This window comes from Cyprinodon tularosa, unplaced genomic scaffold (genome assembly GCF_016077235.1).
Source record: "Cyprinodon tularosa strain WSP-4 unplaced genomic scaffold, ASM1607723v1 ctg885, whole genome shotgun sequence".
NCBI classification, from domain to species: Eukaryota; Metazoa; Chordata; class Actinopteri; order Cyprinodontiformes; family Cyprinodontidae; genus Cyprinodon; species Cyprinodon tularosa.
In genome coordinates, this window is record NW_024039657.1 from 202,660 (window position 1) to 220,089 (window position 17,430).

The 17,430-nt window shown below is 40.8% G+C and overlaps 1 protein-coding gene and 1 long non-coding RNA gene across 4 annotated transcripts in view; one reads left to right on the forward strand and one right to left on the reverse strand.

The window, feature by feature from the left end:
- Window positions 1-2,371: 2,371 nt before the first annotated feature.
- mtmr4 (myotubularin related protein 4) overlaps window positions 2,372-17,430 on the reverse strand; it is a 28,692-nt gene continuing 13,633 nt past the window's right edge. For 2 of the 3 annotated variants that reach the window (XM_038273688.1, XM_038273686.1), the window contains 8 exons: window positions 16,055-16,250; window positions 15,756-15,941; window positions 12,531-12,701; window positions 12,165-12,319; window positions 9,615-10,971; window positions 9,406-9,516; window positions 9,228-9,316; window positions 2,372-4,001 (listed from right to left, as the gene is read on the reverse strand). In XM_038273688.1, the coding sequence (XP_038129616.1) occupies window positions 3,824-4,001; window positions 9,228-9,316; window positions 9,406-9,516; window positions 9,615-10,971; window positions 12,165-12,319; window positions 12,531-12,701; window positions 15,756-15,941; window positions 16,055-16,250 (2,443 nt within the window). In that variant the 3' untranslated portion in view covers window positions 2,372-3,823. The remainder of the gene's footprint in view (window positions 4,002-9,227; window positions 9,317-9,405; window positions 9,517-9,614; window positions 10,972-12,164; window positions 12,320-12,530; window positions 12,702-15,755; window positions 15,942-16,054; window positions 16,251-17,430) is intronic. The other variant, XM_038273687.1, reaches the window with a different exon arrangement.
- On the forward strand, window positions 5,031-6,845 carry LOC119775638. Its single transcript, XR_005279680.1, has 4 exons — window positions 5,031-5,147; window positions 5,249-5,326; window positions 5,941-6,030; window positions 6,242-6,845. It is a non-coding gene; the product is annotated as an uncharacterized LOC119775638 (long non-coding RNA).

Genomic DNA, 17,430 nt, shown 5'->3' on the forward strand with positions numbered 1-17,430 from the left:
GTGCTTTACACCACCGCATCCGACGCTTTGCATTGCACTTGGTGATGTATGGCTTGGATGCAGCTGCTCGCCCATGGAAACCCATTCCATGAAGCTCTCTGCGCACTGTTCTTGAGCTAATCTGAAGGCCATATGAAGTTTGGAGGTCTGTAGTGATTGACTCTGCAGAAAGTTGGCGACCTCTTCGCACTATGCGCGTCAGCATCCGCTGACCCCGCTCCGTCAGTTTACGTGGCCTACCACTTCGTGGCTGAGTTGCTGTCGTTCCCAAACACTTCCATTTTCTTATAATACAGCTGACAGTTGACTGTGGAATATTTAGGAGCGAGGAAATTTCACGACTGGATTTGTTGCACAGGTGGCATCCTATCACAGTTCCACGCTGGAATTCACTGAGCTCCTGAGAGCGACCCATTCTTTCACAAATGTTTGTAAAAACAGTCTGCATGCCTAGGTGCTTGAATTTATACACCTGTGGCCATGGAAGTGATTGGAACACCTGATTCCAATAATTTGGATGGGTGAGCAAATACTTTTGGCAATATAGTGTATATTGAATGAGGTTATTTACTGTAAAAGAGCAACACCTCCAACAGGGGGAAATTGCTCCTTTAATCCTGAATAAAATATCTTTAGAGTCTAACTTGGTAAGGCTTTTTAAGGCAAAATAAGGGCTGTCATCCACTAAAAGCTCAGCAAAGTTTCACAAGAGGGAAACATGATATTAAATTAATAAAGGATCTCTAGTTGAATAGAACATCATCAGGACTCCAAAGCAATTCTCAGTACCACCTTCTCCCATTGATATCCATTGATGGCGGTGAGCTACACTGTAGCCACAGCTGACCTGGGGCACGCCAGAAGAAACAAGGCATACAAACCGCACTAAAAGTAGGTCAGGACGAAAAGCATCTTGGCCAAACGTAAAATGGTTTGAGCAAGGGCTTAAACAAAGAAACCTCCAACTAATGGGCAACAACACCTGTTTGGAGAACATCTTTCTCACCAACCTCTCACATCAGCACTCTGTTAAATTTGGTGCTCTTGTCAAATAAGTGAAAACATTCCAGGGATCTTCCAAAAAAAGTTAGCTTTTTCCCATTCAAAGAGTGTTATTCCGAGGGTGTCTTTCCCAAAATTCAGTCCAATATACGGGTCCCAGAGTTCCATGTAAAATAAATAAAAATTTTAAAAAGGCCAATTTTTTTCTTAATATTAATATAATTTATTAGCTGTGGTTAATTTATTGACTCAGAATATACTTTCTAAATTTCGCCCATCCCTTTTTGACAAAGAAACTGCATATCAATTTCTATTTTTACAAATGAAAAAAAACAAAACAGTTTTTTTATTGGTGTCCGTTACCAAAACAGTAATGACAAAGATTAACTAAGCTATAATTTCAGGCGGTTACAGTTTACCACATTGCAGCGTTCAGCTGTTCTCGTCTCCATTTCCTCCGTCAGACGTTGCTAAGCCCATCGGAGCAGGAAGCTTTTATCTGCTTAACTGTTGAAAGATGCATTTCACACCATCTTTACTGCCAGACTGCTCTGGATCTTTCTGATTGTTTTAAGCTCGTCACTGGGAGACCCTTTGTTAAAATAAACGCAACCAAAAAAGAAACATTTTGATGTAAATGTTCTGTTTAGCTTTGGACCTGATTGTAATTTGCCTTTTATTTCCAATATTTTATTATTTATTTCTCATCCATATCGTCTCAGTTTTGAATTCAAACACTGCATTATTGTTTCAACTAGGACTGAAACAATCAGATTGTGAAATTTGATTATTGAACTAATCGTCAACTTATTTAGTAATTGATTGTTAACTGGAGTATAGAGACTGTAAAACATGAATTTAGCTGACAGTGACCCACTTAGAGCAGTAATTATACCAAGATTCTAAAAAACAGATTAACATTTTGCAATATGTTCAATCCAGAACACCTAAAGTAGAAAAGTTTTATTTTAACTTGGTTTAATTTCGTAAAAAAATCTTCTTTTGGCTGTCCGGTCATTAATAGAAAAAAATCGTCAGATAAATCGATTTGCAAATAGTCGTTATTTGCAGCCCTAATTTTAAACACTTTTAAAAAATGACTTTAAGTGGATGCCAAATGGAAATTTTGAAATTTGCTATTACTGTAGTTCAAAAATGGATAAAAATGCAGGTATATTATAAATTTGAGACAACATTTATAGCCATCATTGATAAGGTCAGGGACCAGTTCTAATGGAAACAAGAGCTCATCAAAGGTTCCTAGCTGCACACTCAATGCAGCAAAGGGATTATAATTGGTATAAATAGGTGTTAAGAGGTTCATTCCCAGGCAGGTGGTGTAGAGGAGTCAGTGATTTGGGGACAGGAAGCCGGTATTTCATATGATGGTTTATTTGAACTAATGGGATTTCAGTTTTACAGTGCATTTTCTTTACAACAATTATTAGATAACGGGTTTTAGCCACCACTACTGATCGGATAACAGTTTGTTACATTTTTGATCTGGTCTTGAAAAATTTCCACTTTATCGTGCATTAAAAAAAACGAAAAAAAAAACATCCCAAGCATTACACAATGGTTAAGCTCAGAGTTTTACTAATTCAGTTATATCCCATCGTTGTCTTTATCTAACTCAATTTGTTAATCTTAATTCGAATCAGTGTTACTGAGCAGCTAAATATTTGCACCAATAAATCAAACACAGGCGTGGCCGATTAGAAACCTGCTGCTGTTTAGACAAAAGAAAAAAAAAAGGCTTTTAAAGTAGACAAAACCAAATATGGCACTATTGATTCAAGAAACAACCAGTAGACACAAAACACTTTTTCTGAAGGGGGACAAAAAACAAAAAGAAATCTGAGTGTTCTGTTCAGTCTTCTGCCAGTTCACAATATGATGGACATCAAGCTTCACGAGGACACTGAGATGTTCAGACGAGAGTCTCAGCTCAAACCTTTAGAGATTCCCTGGGAAACGTCACAGAAATCCACCAGCACCTTTAAAAATCTCCCATCCCGACTCCTCTCAGCAACCACTTCACCAAAACAAGCAGCCGTCTTCATCAGCCTGGTGTGATAACATGGCCGCAGTGGAGCGAAGCGACGACGGAGACGGAACCACGTCGACTGTGCGTACGCAGAGGTCAAAGCACATGTTGCAGCAGCGAACGTTTAAATGAGTCCAGCGGGGAAAAGGGAGATCCGTCCAGTCTTCCCAGCACACTTACATTCTGGCTCTAAAGGAATAAGATGCATTTAGCAAAGTAAACAGCAGGTTTCTCCCTTATGCTCAAGTTTGGTCTCCCTCAAATACACAACAGCTAGTAGTGCACAAAATAAAAATACAAAATTAGACTTAAATACTGTAGCAGCATTTCTTTTTTTTCCTCTTTCGAAGTCGCCTCCAGTGGCGTGTGGAGAGTTCCCGACACATGAAGGTTGAGCGATTGTCCTTTTAAAGAGCGAGACAGTCTGCCAGAATGGTGCCGCTGTTCTTTCAGGACAAAAGGTGGGTGGACAGAGACGGGACGCCGTCAGAGGACTGGGCCGCCAGGGGGGGGCAGCGGGACGCTGCAGCACTCCAGGCTGAAAAATATCTAAACAGCATCAACTCCACCTCCGCTAACCTGCTTCATCCAATCACCTTCTAGTCTCAAGTGCATCCATGTTTCTCCACAGAGGACACATCTCCTCCTCGTCGCTCACCGAACCCCCTCGCAGCCAAAACGACAGCATGTCGAAGTTGCCAACGGGTCGCTCTGCTCGTCGGTCGGAAACGAGCAGGACAGAGCAGAGGTGGGCCGCGCGTCGCCGCGCCTCTCTCAGCTGGACGCCGTGGCAATGGCCTTCTTCAGCTGCTGGCTGCGGATCTCGCGGGTGCGGGACTCCAGGAGCAGGTCGTGGCAGGTGTTGCACACCAACACCGGGTCGTACAGCTGCTGGTCTGGGATGGGCAGCTTCAGGTGACAGCAGTCTTTACAGAACACATTACCACAGTTCCTGTAAGAAAACAAAAAGATGTTTATATTAACATTAATATTATATTAAGTTAATAATTTATAGAAACCCTCTCACTACAAGAACTGCATTTATTCTAACTTTTTAAAATTGCTCTAAACAATTAGAATCTGAATTCTTTGGGCTTTGACTAGGCCGTTCAAACAAACAGATATGCTTCGCTTTAGGCCATTCGGTAGTAGCTCTACTATGGTTTGTCTGCTGGAGGGTTAACGATGCAGAGAAACAGGCTTTCTTCCAGGATTGCCTTTAATCTCATTCTAGCTTCCATGTTGAAGGATCCAGATGTTTCAGTGAAGTCGATGGGTTCAGAATAAAGGCTGAAACACACCGATGGCGTACGACTTTTTAATCTCAGATCCAATTTTGTTTCCATGTCAGACTGACTTAGTATGGAGGCTCCCACTGGGGTGGTCGCATCTGTGCAGATTTTTTTACACCTTTGTCTCTGGGCTATACAGAAATTTAAATAATTTCCCACATTTGACTTGGACAGATTATAAAAAGTTATTTAAAAAAAATAAAACACCACTGCATTCTATAAAGCAAAGCCCCACTTAACGAGTCTGAGGAGCATCTCAAAACAGAGCAGACAGAGAATGTTCATGAGATTTACGTCTAAAGAAAAACACAGCAATAAATGCCTTGGGGCGGTTTATATGCTGACCTTGTTATTTATTTGTGAGGCTCAAAGAGGATCACTATTTTATCCATTTTCCATCCTCCTGAACTCCTAGATTCTCAGTCATCCAGGTCATAGTCAAACTTTGTTTCCAAGTTTGAAGATCCAGGCGCGGATTCAGGCGGGGGCGCGGGGGATTTGGCAAGCCGATTGGGCCAATAATCGTCCGTACAATAACGCGAGGTTCCAACCCGTATTTTACGCGAGCGCGCGTTTTTTACGTCACCGCGCCTTCTGGCTGGAAACGTGCGGTGACGTAAAAAACGCACGCTCGCGTAAAATACGGGTTGGAACTGCGCATTATTGTACGGACGATTATTGGCCCAATCGGCTTGCCATACAACAATGGCGTCTTTGCGAGAACGAGGAGACCTGGAAGATTTAAGGCCAAACAAGAAAACCGGACAACCATCTCTTTTAAGATTCTGTTCCAATCCAACAGAAGGGTAAGTAGAAACCAACTTTATCACTTTAATTTCTATAGGCTTATGTCTATAATCTAAATAACACAGATTGAAATGTCTATATCTTGTTTTCTATTCTTCAGTGGACCTGGCACAACTACAGAAAATGACCACAGCGTTGACCTGTATGAACGTTCAGATATTGGAGACACAGATAAAAGGTATGATGATTGCTAGAAAATGTTGACAATGAGAAAACATTATCAACATTGTTGATTGTTGATAAACAAGTTGTCTAAAGTTGCAAAGTAATGCAATTGTAGGAATACTTTAACCAGTAACAGGAAAGTTCTGAAAATTGCAGTGTTTGATAAGTAATAAAAAGAGTGTACAATTAACAAAAATAAGCAACATTAGTTGCCATTGACATGCATACAATAGTTATTTTGTAGTCTGTATTTTTGGGTCTAAACCTGTACCACATGTGGTGTTCTGTTAAAAATAAGAATGGTATCCTTTATGAAAACATTACTAACTTTTATCAATTGGTAAGGATCCAAATCAATGAATGCTCTAAGCACATGCTTGGAGTCTAAGGGAGTCTTGTTAACATTGTGATATGATAACTACAAATCTGGTGTCATTTGTTTTCAGTGCATTTAATATTTTACAATAAAAATACAATTTACTTTTAAGTATATTTAGTTTTGTGCACCTGGTGATATGTGTTCGGTGAATTTAATAATTTACGATAAAAACACAACATTAAATTGTTTTGTGGCTCCTCCTGAGATTACAAGGTTCACCTGATCACAAAAATAATTTTCTTTTCCAGATGAACAACAAGGACCGTGTTTCGATGTAAAGACAACTGAAGAGCCGGCGCTCAACCAAGCGGATTTGCCCCAAACAACTTACGAAATAGGTTAGTAATAGTTGTATTTTTTTCAATGTCAAAACAACTAATTTTGTTTTTGTTTTACACAATTTACTTTTTTGCTTAATCTTGAAATCTTACATTTCAGAATAATTATTTCATAATAAAGCAAGACTATACAAAAGCTTCATGTAGGCAGATTTACAACTCCACCAGCACCCATGCAAAATTGACAATGTAAATATCAATCTTATTACAGATATATCAAAGGCCAAGGACCGGATTACTGAAATGGATGACTCTGGAAAATTCCAACTTCTTCAGACCAGAAAACCACTCAAATCTTTCAATTTCCCTGCCAGAGAATTTAAAGACAACCGAAGAGCCAGTGGGGTGACCAAAAGAACATGCCAGAGGGACTGGCTGGACAAGTATGACTTTTTATAATTTTTACATCATATAAAGATGATCTACCGTCAGGATCAACATTCAGGCAGGAAGTGAAGTTGTGGCACACAAAGTGGTCATCATCAGTGGAAAAACCCAGCTCTCTCCCTGAAATTCTAAAGATAACAAATATGAAGTGCTACCCAAACATTTATATGATTCTTCACCTTCTGTCAGTCATACCTGTTACCAGTGCTTCTGTGGAAAGTGCTAACTCGGGTCTTAAAGCAGTGAAAACTTTGCTGAGGTCAACAGTGGGACAGGAAAGGTTTGTGGCTTTGCTTCTTTTGTATGTGCACAAGGACATTCAGTTAGACATCAACAAAATCATAGACACATTTGCCTAGAAGCATCCCAGAAGGTTGACATTTGTAAACTCATTATCGTCATCATAACGTTTGTAGTAGAGAACAATATTCTTTGTGCGGTTTAACTTTGTTTTTTTTGTTTTTCAACAGTTTATCTTGTTAAAATATATTAAAAAACTCCTTTGTCTTAATTGAACCATACTTGAACCCAAGTCTTTGGGTTTTTTTTTTTATTTCCTGTTCTGTGTAAATATCATTCCTGGAAATAAAGAAACTCCTTGTTTGATTAATTGTTGATAAGAATAATTTTTTTCTTCAAACTACCTTTTAACCTTGTGCATGCTTTAAAAACCGAGAGATCCTTTTTTAATTACAATAATGTAATCATGCTAATTCTACTTATGTTCATCCATTAAAATTATCAATTAAAAACCCTTGGATGAATAATTAGGGTAGTGTGAAAGAGTGAAGATGGTATTCTTTGGTCTTTTAGCCTCACATTGTCTTGACCCGTGACCCTTGACCCCGTGACCCCATGACCCTTAGGTGAACACCCCCCTTTGAAAAATCCTGGATCCGCCCCTGGCATCCGTGAAGCTTTTTCCATTCTAAAAGTCAGGAACAGTGTTTTTGCATGTTTTCAAAACAAAATTTTGTTGGGTTGCTGCATAAAACTTTGAACTCAACGCTATTCCTAACTTTTTGAATTGAAAAAGCTTCATGGATCAGAAGCGAAACGTCTTCAAACTTGGAAACAAAGTCCAGTGGATTGTTGTTTTTTTTAAACTTTTTTTGGAAATCCTATCATGGATAAAGTATTATATTTTCTGTATTGGAGTCATTTGCCATTTACTGTGTATGCTCTGTGCGACTCCAAAACTGACACTTTCCCCAGGCGATTAACATATTTTATTTAGTATTTTTCCTGCAAAGCGGATGTTTTTTTTACTTTGTAACTGTGTCTCTCTTACTGTGAGACCCATGAAATTATCGCTGAATTGCTGCCTATTCCAACTAAATTAGACCAGGGATCTGTCTCAGTCGGGGCTACACTTGCGTAAAATCGTGTCTGGTGCGATCATCCCCACTGACTTTCGATGAGCGCTAAACGCCACGACCCCGTCCGACACGATTTTCTGTCGGATCGGATGCAAAATAGGATTTGCTTTGTTTTGCCCATAACTCTGATTTTCTGCCCTGTGTAAAATCTTTTAATGTAACTCAGAAAGAGTTTGGTCTAATCTGACAGGCAATCCTTATCCCAGACGTTTAGCATTTTATTATAATGAAACAGTGGTTTTCAAAGAGAGGCTACTAGGGGGCTGAGGGGGGGGTGAAAAAAATCTTAAAAAGCATCCCCATTCTTAAATGACCATCCCCATTCCCCTGTGTCATTTTATTACCGTTTAAAATTTCTACTATATATTAACAGTAATGGCAATAATATTGCCCTTTCAACATTTGGTGGGCTGTGGGCTTATAGGTAGCATGAGAAAAATTAATAAAATCAAAGAAGTGTCCTACCATGACTATGAAGCTGATCTTAGTGGGAAATTAGTCCTCTTCATGTATCCCTAACTGTGTAGGGGCAGTGATAACCATGCCACTGACTGTAGTTCTACTGTAAGGTGCCTTGGTCAAGGTCAATGACCGGCGTATCTGACATTTAACAACCATACCGTGCATACTGCTTCAGATTAATAGACTGTATTAATTTGGCTAAATATGCTTCCAAAAAAAGACAATTCAATCATCCCCCTTTTTTAACAACTAGTCTACTGCATATCTTTTAACACTGTTATAAAATCTAACTAGTAAATCATATTAACATGAAAACCCAGGGATTTAAACTGAATTTTGAGGCTCTTCCTCCCGTTTCACCAAGGAAGGACCGTCGCTCCACGACTGGCGGGTCAATGAAACATCTTTTCTCTTTTGCAAAAAACCTACATGCTTGAGTCTGGTTTTTTCCAGCTTTCAAGGTACTCAAAACTAAACAAAGACCTTTAAACAAGCAATAAATTCAATGCATATTTCAATGACAGACATTAGGCCGTGCCCTTGTGAGGTACAAATCACACATTTATGGGTTGTAGATCCAAACTCATAGTTTTTTATTATGACCTTTATTTTTAAAAAAAAGTTGTTACTTGCATTAGGAAACTTATTTATACAATTGAAACATCCGATGTGACATGAATGTATGAGTTGAGAGCAGGGAACAAATACAGACTTTAGATTTTTTCATGTTTATTGACTGACTGAATGGTTTCTCTTTTAAAACCTGGTAGAGAGAGGACTGCTTATTAGTTTGGTATCTTGAAGGAATGAGGTTCCGGTGGCTCTTTGTGAAGGTTTTTATTCTGATATCCCTTCAATCAGGTGGTTTGAGCCAAGATGGATTAGAAGTTTGAGATTTTGATGATACTATATTCCTGCAAACTGACTTTTTATATTAAATAAAGGAGGGAAATGAATCTAAAGTCTCACCTGCAGTGGTGACGCCTCTTGGCTATCCAGAACTCACAGTCACAGTTGAAGCAATGCGAGGCCATGTGGTCAGGGACCCACCTGGTGACCTACAGACACAGACAGGACAGCGGGGGAGGTTATTAGGGGTGAGGCAGGGAGGAGACAGACGCTGTACTTGTGGATGAGAAATGCTAACCTCTGTGTCCTTGGGTTCAACCCGATCCCAGCTGCACTCAGACAGACGGTCCTCGCTGTGGGTGGACAGGGAGTCCTCCTCGTTGCTGTTGTCCGACTCCCGCAGACATGTCTGAACCACGGCAGATTTTAGAGGACAAACGGATGGTGATGATTATTAAGAAAAAACAGCAGACAGATTAGGATGAATCGACGTTCTGAAAGACTCACAATGTCATCCTCATAGTCGATGTCTGGCTCAGAGGGCGGGCTGCTGAACTGTTTACTCTCCAACCTCATCTGCAGCTGCCGCACCTGCTGCCGCAGCACCTCCACCTCCTGCTTGTAGCCAGCCTCGATCTGCCGCAGCCGTTGCTGCACGGCGTCCAGCGGCACTGGCAGGCCGTCGTCATCCAGGTACGCTGGGGTCTGGGGCGGGGGAGGAGAGCCGGCGGCTGATGGTGAGGAATACGACGCCGGTAGGAGCTGGTGGCTCGCTAGGGAGTAGCTGCTGAGAGCGGGGCCACACAGGCCCATTTGGGCTGAGCTCCGGGCTGCAGACGGACATCCAGCCTGCGCCGAGCAACAGAGAGCCTCCCTCCGGCAGCACTGGGACCCGGTGGCAGCGGCGAAGCCCTGCGAGCGGAGGAGTTTACTCGCTAGCCGCCGGCTCTGGTAGCTGCCGGGGTGCAGCGCTCGGATGACGGCAGAGTGGCTGGAGTTGGACTGGACCAGACCCTGGACGCTGTCCCATGGAGAGCCCAGCACAGACAGGTCTGACAGCTGGGCCTGGGGGGCGGGTGGGTGAGGGGACGCCGAGTCCAAAGCTGCCGCATCCATCAACGTCCTCCCTTTTCCCTTCACCAGCTCTGTCCTTAGCCCCTCCTTCTCTTTCTGAGGCTGATCCTCGTCACTCAAATGGCTCTGAGTGAGATGCTGGGGTAACGGAGAGGGGGAGGCAGGGGGGAGCTCTCCCTCATCTGTGAGGGTCTCAGTGGAGTCCTCCATGCTGGCCGTCTGCTGTTTCAGAGCCAGCAGTGGGGCAGGCTGTGGCAGACAGTTAGTCTGGCCCTCAGCGAGTCCATTGGACACTAAAGTGGAGGCTGCAGGCTGACTGGTTTTGCAGGGGAGGGGTAAGCAAGGCTCAGGTTTATGGGAGGGTGAGGAGGGTTTAGCAGTTCTACCTGGACTCTCATCTCCAAGTGGAGGCGATGGAAGAGGAGGGTTAGTGATCTCAGGCGAAGCCTGGTGGAGGACAGGAGTGCTGAAGGCAGTGAGCGAGTGTGTGGGGGACACGGGGGGAAGGGGTGGAGACGGGAGGGGCTGCGTGGTAAGGCAAGGCTCCCCCGATACGGCCTCAGGGTTCTTGTCCAGACCCGGATCAGCTGAATGCACCTGCTCAGCCCCTTCAGGTCCGTCCTCCTCAGAGCTATCTGCAGACACGTCCTCTACAGCAACCGGGGGCCCCGGGGCCGAGCGGCCCTCCTGGCAGTGCTTGTTCAGATTAGGGTCACTGGACGTACGGGTCAGAGGCAGCCCGTTCTCTAGAGCCGACAGCAGGTTGTCCATGGAGCGAGTCTTAGGAAGCCTAGAAGACAAAAGGCCCAGACATGTCATTCTTTCACACTTCCCTGTTTAGGCCAATAGAGGGCAGCAAAACTCTGTCATCCAGCAGCTAAACTGCACTGAATGAAAACATTTAGACCCCCCAAACCATTTCTACAGTTTATCAGGTTATAACCATGAACTTCTATGCATCTGATTGAGGTTTAATCTTATAGGCCAGAATAATAAAAAAAATAAATTAAAAACTATCACTGAAAGTCCAATTGCGGCATGAAGATGTGTCCAGTTCACCCCTTTGATCAACACTACTGGATAAAATCCAGGTTATGACATTGCAGTTTACATGCATGTAATTTAGTGCAAATCCAGCTGTTCTCTAAAGCCTCGGAGGTTCATTAGGAATACAGCCGGTAGAGAAGCTAGTCTGATCAGAGGAGACCAGAACCAAAAAATGTTGGACATCATTTGAATTCAGCATCGTTCACTGCACCTTAGTTTCTCTTAACCAATGTAGAAGCAGTGAGGTTTTACTTTTGAGGACAAAGAAAGGATCGGGATTCATTTTCAGTTGTTCAGTCAGCGGATTTCTTGAAATGAAACGGATCTCAGATGACAGAAAATAAACGAAAAAATATCTACTGAAAACTACGGATAAGTCTGGTGGAGGAGGGAATCTTCCATTAATAAGATCCTATAGTGTCCCAGGTAGCGAACTGGTCACCTCTTTAGTGAACGTTAAGCCAGGCTTTCAAATAAAAAGATGCTTGCAGCTCACTTCTGCAGATTCTTCTTCGCTTGTATTCGATGGCTTTCTCCCTTCGGTTGGCGAAATTAAGAGTAATAAATTTGAAGGATACCGGGAGAATTAAACGGTTGGAACCGGTTCTGATTGATTCGCAACCCTAATCAAAGGGGTGATATTAAATTGTCAGAATGGCCCATTTGAAGTGCAGAGAATCTGTGGCTACATCCAATGTGTGGTTTTAGATATGTTCAAAGAAGAAAGGCAGAAATAAGTCCAATATGTTCAAAAGATGCTCTGAAATATTATCTAAAGGAGAATAAGGTAGAATACATTGGCCAACTTTTCAGACTTAGAAACCCATTAAAGACGTTGAGAATTAACATCATATTCAAATGTAAGAAAGCAACTTTTAGAAGCAAGAATGTTTCTGTAAGAGCCAATAAATGTTGAATGTGTTTAAAGGAGCGTACCTGTCCAGTGAGCGGGAGGTGAGCTCATCTCCAGTGACACATGGTGGGAGATAGAGCTCCACAGATTCATCCACAGCTGTGCAGGGGGAGGAGGTGGCCAGGTAAACAGCTGTCCACAGCTGCAAGGCCCGAGTATGGCAGACTGGCTGCAGCACCTGGCAGACGCGCAAACACAGGAGGACAATCATTTTGTTAATCAGGAGATATTTGGTTTCACAAAGAAAGATCTGCTTTCGATCTTCCATTAAAAGACAAGAGGTTAGATAAGGAAATCCAGACTTAACAAACTCACAAAATATTGAACAGTTATTTGTTTTTCTATCAGATTAAAAAGGGAAAATTCGAGATGACAAAAACAGTTCTTACAACATCGTGACCGGGAACGTAGAGGAAGTTCTGGAAGTTCTTGTTTCCTGCGCGGAGGAGGGACCACACGGAACAGGTGCGCTTGTAGATGTTCTTTGCTTCTCGCTCTCGAGCGTTGTTGCACAGAAACGTCCCATAGAGACAGGAGTAGGTGTGCTGCACCAGCTTGACCTGAGTAGAGGATGAGGATGAGTCAATTCAGGCCTTTACAGGAGACTAGAGTTCTGAAGGACAGCTGATTAACAACATATGCTGCAACCTCAAAGGTCCCATATTATGCAAAATTCATTTTATAAACATTTTCTTATCGTCATATATGTCCTGAAGCCTGTGTGTGAGATTCACAAATGAAAGTAAAACCTTTACCCCTCTTTCACCCACCTCTTAGCTAATGTGTGCTCAAAATAATCTGTTCAAAAAGCTTTCCCTTTATGATGTCATAAGGGGAAATAAGCTGTCTAGAGCAGCCTCCAGCAGCCCATCGGTAGAGTTATGGCCTTCATCTAATGCATTATTCTGTGCTTCTAGCCACTATCTTTATTAACTGACTGGTTGTCACGGTTGTGGGCTGTGAGGGCACAGCCTTCTTTTGTAAAGGCTGTCTGTCTGAGAGGCTTTTTCCTGCATAAAATACAAAAACATGCTCTGGTGGGGTCATTGTTAACATTTTTTTTATGTACAATGTAGGATAATGGCACCGGATCATATTAAACAATAATTTTCAGCGATGTCCTGATATTGGACATAGATAATAATAAAGCCATTTTTATCTGCATTGGATCCGTATCAGAGGTAGGGTGGCCATTTCTATAGCAAAGGACGTTGTGCGGCATATCAATAAATTACTAAGTTGTACATAAGAATAAGGTAAAGTCAAAATTATAGCACAATTCTTAGTAGTTTAAAGAGGATGCTTGTGTAGCTGAATAGAAAAAAATATTTATGAAATGTTAAAAAGAATTGGTTCCCAAGATTTGTATTTATTTAATACATTGTGGTGTTTAAAAAGTGACCACCGAGATGAATCTTTAAAGTGCAGAATACCACAAAGCATAAGATGTGGGGACTTAAACATTAAAAAAGTGTTTTTAACAAGAAACATTCATAATAAAATAGCCTAATATTTTTTTAAACAACAAAAGAGATTGTAGAAAACACATTCAACTGCTTTAAAAGTATAGCTTTATTTTTAAGAGCCTCAGTCTTTTGGGAACTTATCTTAAGTGTCTGTGCAGCAGACCTGTCTTTATGGTAATGCCTTTAGCTATGGGCGAATCACTGAAATCCACTTTCACCTCACAGTCTACACTTCCGTAGGACTAGTGATGTTTTATTATATAGTCCACCTTGCAGCTCTGCACAAGTTGTTTTAGCATCCAGGGGCGACAAAACTTAATGTAAAAGCCAACATTGAAGAGTTCGCTGCTGCACGTTTATTATTTTTATGTTAATCCGTACTCGCGCGCCGTTCAATTGCAGCTTTTCCTCGACTGCTTACGCCCACATCGCGTCGACATAGTGGCAGAAACCATGGAATGAATCTTCACTACCTTTGGTCATAAATTCACGCTCTTTTGTCCATTCAGGGTTAAACGACATCCTGGTTTTGACAGGACGCTAACTTTAATACTTAGCATCAGTAATTCTGATCCTGGTTTACTTTTGTAACCAATGACAAGCAGATCTTTATCTGACACGGCGCCACTCTTAGCCAATCAACTGTTAGATCAGATAGTGATGCATTTTTGATGATTGGATAATGTGCTGCAGCCCAGCAAAAAAATAAAATAAAAATCTGCTCTACAAGCCTAGTGCCTCATAAAGGAGGACAAATACACGTCCGGCTGGATGTGGCGCCGGACGCCCTAAAGCCAGACATCTGGCCACCCTAATCAGAGGTCCGACTAGACTCAGGCCCTTTAATATTATTGAAAGCGTTCCTTTATAAAGCGATTTATTGCCATGTTGTACTGATGAAACAAAATGCAATGATTCATTCCCAGGAATAATGTTATTTTGTTACTGCCGCTAAAACATAAAACTGTTATAAAGAAGAATCAATAATTTTGGATTTTGTTCTATAGTATATTACACATCATAACTAAACAGATGGTTTCTAAGACAACGACAATATAAATCTGAAAACACTCCTAAAACTTGAAATGTAATTATTCAATCATTTAAACTATTTCTATCTTAGGTAAATTGTTAATTACAGTGATTTTATTTTAATTATTGGTCATTTTTAATTACAGATTTTATTTTTTGGCCCATGTACAGAATTTCTTTAATTTCTGTGTCTTAAAAATTAAATCCATTCCTGCTACAAGTAAGTCAGAATGATTTCAGTTTTATAACGACTTCAGTTGAACTGCAGCCACTTTTTATGTGATTTAACAAAGTAATCCAAGAAAATAAAAGTTATTTAAAAATACATTTTAGTCATGTTTGAATCAAACATTTGACAAAGTAAAGAAGGGATAAGTGGAGAATTTGGTAAAAAGATTTAAATAGAGAAAATAGATTTATTTTAGCTATAAGTGTTTAATATCTTGTAGTTTTTATTGGAGGTGGATCTTTCTGGTTCATTTGAGGACATTTGATGTTTCACAGTTTATTGTGCGATCAGTCTAGACTCCCCCCAAAATAGGTGGTCTTGACTATAATGATCATCTATCAATTATTTAATATGCAAACCTGTATTACAAGCCATGCAGATTATATTAGTCATGTTATGACTAAAGGTTCACGTCTTTCATCCTCTACAGTGGAAAAAGAAATGCAACTGCTGCTGCAGCTTCCTGTTTGTTACTTAAATTCCCCTGCATTGATCATGAGTTGCACAGAAAGACGCTGAAACTGTAATTAAATAAAATTTCACTTTTGAAGCAAAACGTTGAATTTATGAAGCAGCTTTGTTCTTGTTTAAATAACTGAAAATTCACTGAAATATTCTATGAGCTGCAATATGAGCACATTTAGGAATTTATTACATCATTTTCTTTTTATGATCATAACTTGATCTAAAAAGTCCAGAATTGTCAGCCACTAAGCACTACTGGAACCACTGTGTTATTCATCTCCATACCAATTTATAAATGACTGAGTTTGATATCAGGGACAAATCATCTTCATTATGACATCTGGAATAATTTCACAGATTGGTATCAGTGATCTCTACAGTCTGAGATGTCATGCAGGGACCAGAGTTGGACCACCACCCACCAGGAAAGCTTCATTAAACTCAAACAGGCAGGGGAACTGTTTGAGCAGCTGGTGAACGCAGTCCAGCCACTGCAGGAAGACGGGACACTGCTCGCTCACGTCATCCATGTTCTCCTGGTGGCCGCACCGGTCCCCGAATTTATGGCCAAAGTCCAGCCACTCTGTCTCCACAAGCACCTGAAAACCCTGTTAATAAAAAAATAAAAAGATTATCCAACAGTGATAACTCATTACTGTCTCCCCACGATGCTTCATATGAACAATAATTTAAAGCAGCAGACTAATCTGTACAGACTCACCTCTAATGTCCGGTAGTAGGGATCTAGCAGAATTTTGGCCAGAGCCACTATCTGGGGGGTGCGGTCCCACCCGTCTGAGCAGTGCACCAGCACCGGCCGGCCTTCCCAATCCACCGCGCCACACACCAGAGTGGCTGCCTTCAGCATGACTGACAGGTGCTGCAGCCATCGGGTGCTCTCAAGAGCAGACAGCCAGCTGTAGGAGCGAGGAGAAGCAGATCAGACCAACTGGGAGAAATGGTTCCTAAATGGTTTCATACAGAGCAGGAAACAGGAAGGAGCTTCAGCATCTTTAGCTCACAAGCAGCATCAAAACTCTGATTACGAACTCTATAACTTAACCTTGTTCAGCACCGACGACAGTTTTCTGGCTGATCTTTAAAAAGCCTGACTTCCCAATTCTAATTTAATTTTACTAGCCAACTCTGACATTTATATGATCACAATTTACCCATTATGGTTCGGTTTTAAAGCTGGGTTAATTTTACAACATTAGCAGCTTTTAGAATCTACATCTAGTATTCAGGCCAACTCTGGGGGGCAAGCTAACATCACACAACATGTAGAAGTAGAAAAGACAGTTGCCTCCAAAACTTTCAAAGCTTCATGTCAATTCAAGTTCAGTAATTTCTTTCCAAGAGTTTTTCCACAATACGTTGATGGGGGTGATATTTATGGGCCAAACCAATGAGAAGTTCTGCATCTACATTTAGATTTTGAACCCTCGCCAGCTACACATTGTCATAGTGCAATGCTGGATATCAGGCTGAGCGGATGCTAAAATGACAATTTATGGAGTAAGTTCACGTGTAGTATCAGTGGTCCACAATACAACAGTTCTCAAATGTACTTTTCAAATTTTCAAATTTACGTTTTCGCGATTGCATTTCCCAGATCCCGTACTCTTTACTGTAAGCCCAATGCAAACGCTTAAGAAAAGGTGATCTGTGAAACAAAAGCTGAAACACAAGTTATTTGTAAAACTCAGCCTGAAGAACCAAAATCTGAAAGAAAATTAATATAACATGTAAAAAGAAAGATATAATCTTAAACAGGATTAAAAAATAAATAAATAAATAATAAAAAAAATTTTTTGCTAATGCAAACTTTTCTTGATAAAAAAAAAATAAATAAATAAATAAAAATGTGCATTTAAGATGAGCATCTATTTTTCAGTTTATACCTAAAGGAGAAACACATTTTTCCTTCTTCACTAAAAAACTAATCAGGAACTGTTTTACAGCGTCTAAATCTTAACATATTCAATTACTGTATGTAATAAAGTATCATTAGGTGGTAAATCATTGTGAAAACTTATTTATGCTTTTACAAATATCTGAAAAGATGTTGTGCTCCGAGAAGAAGACCGTAAAACA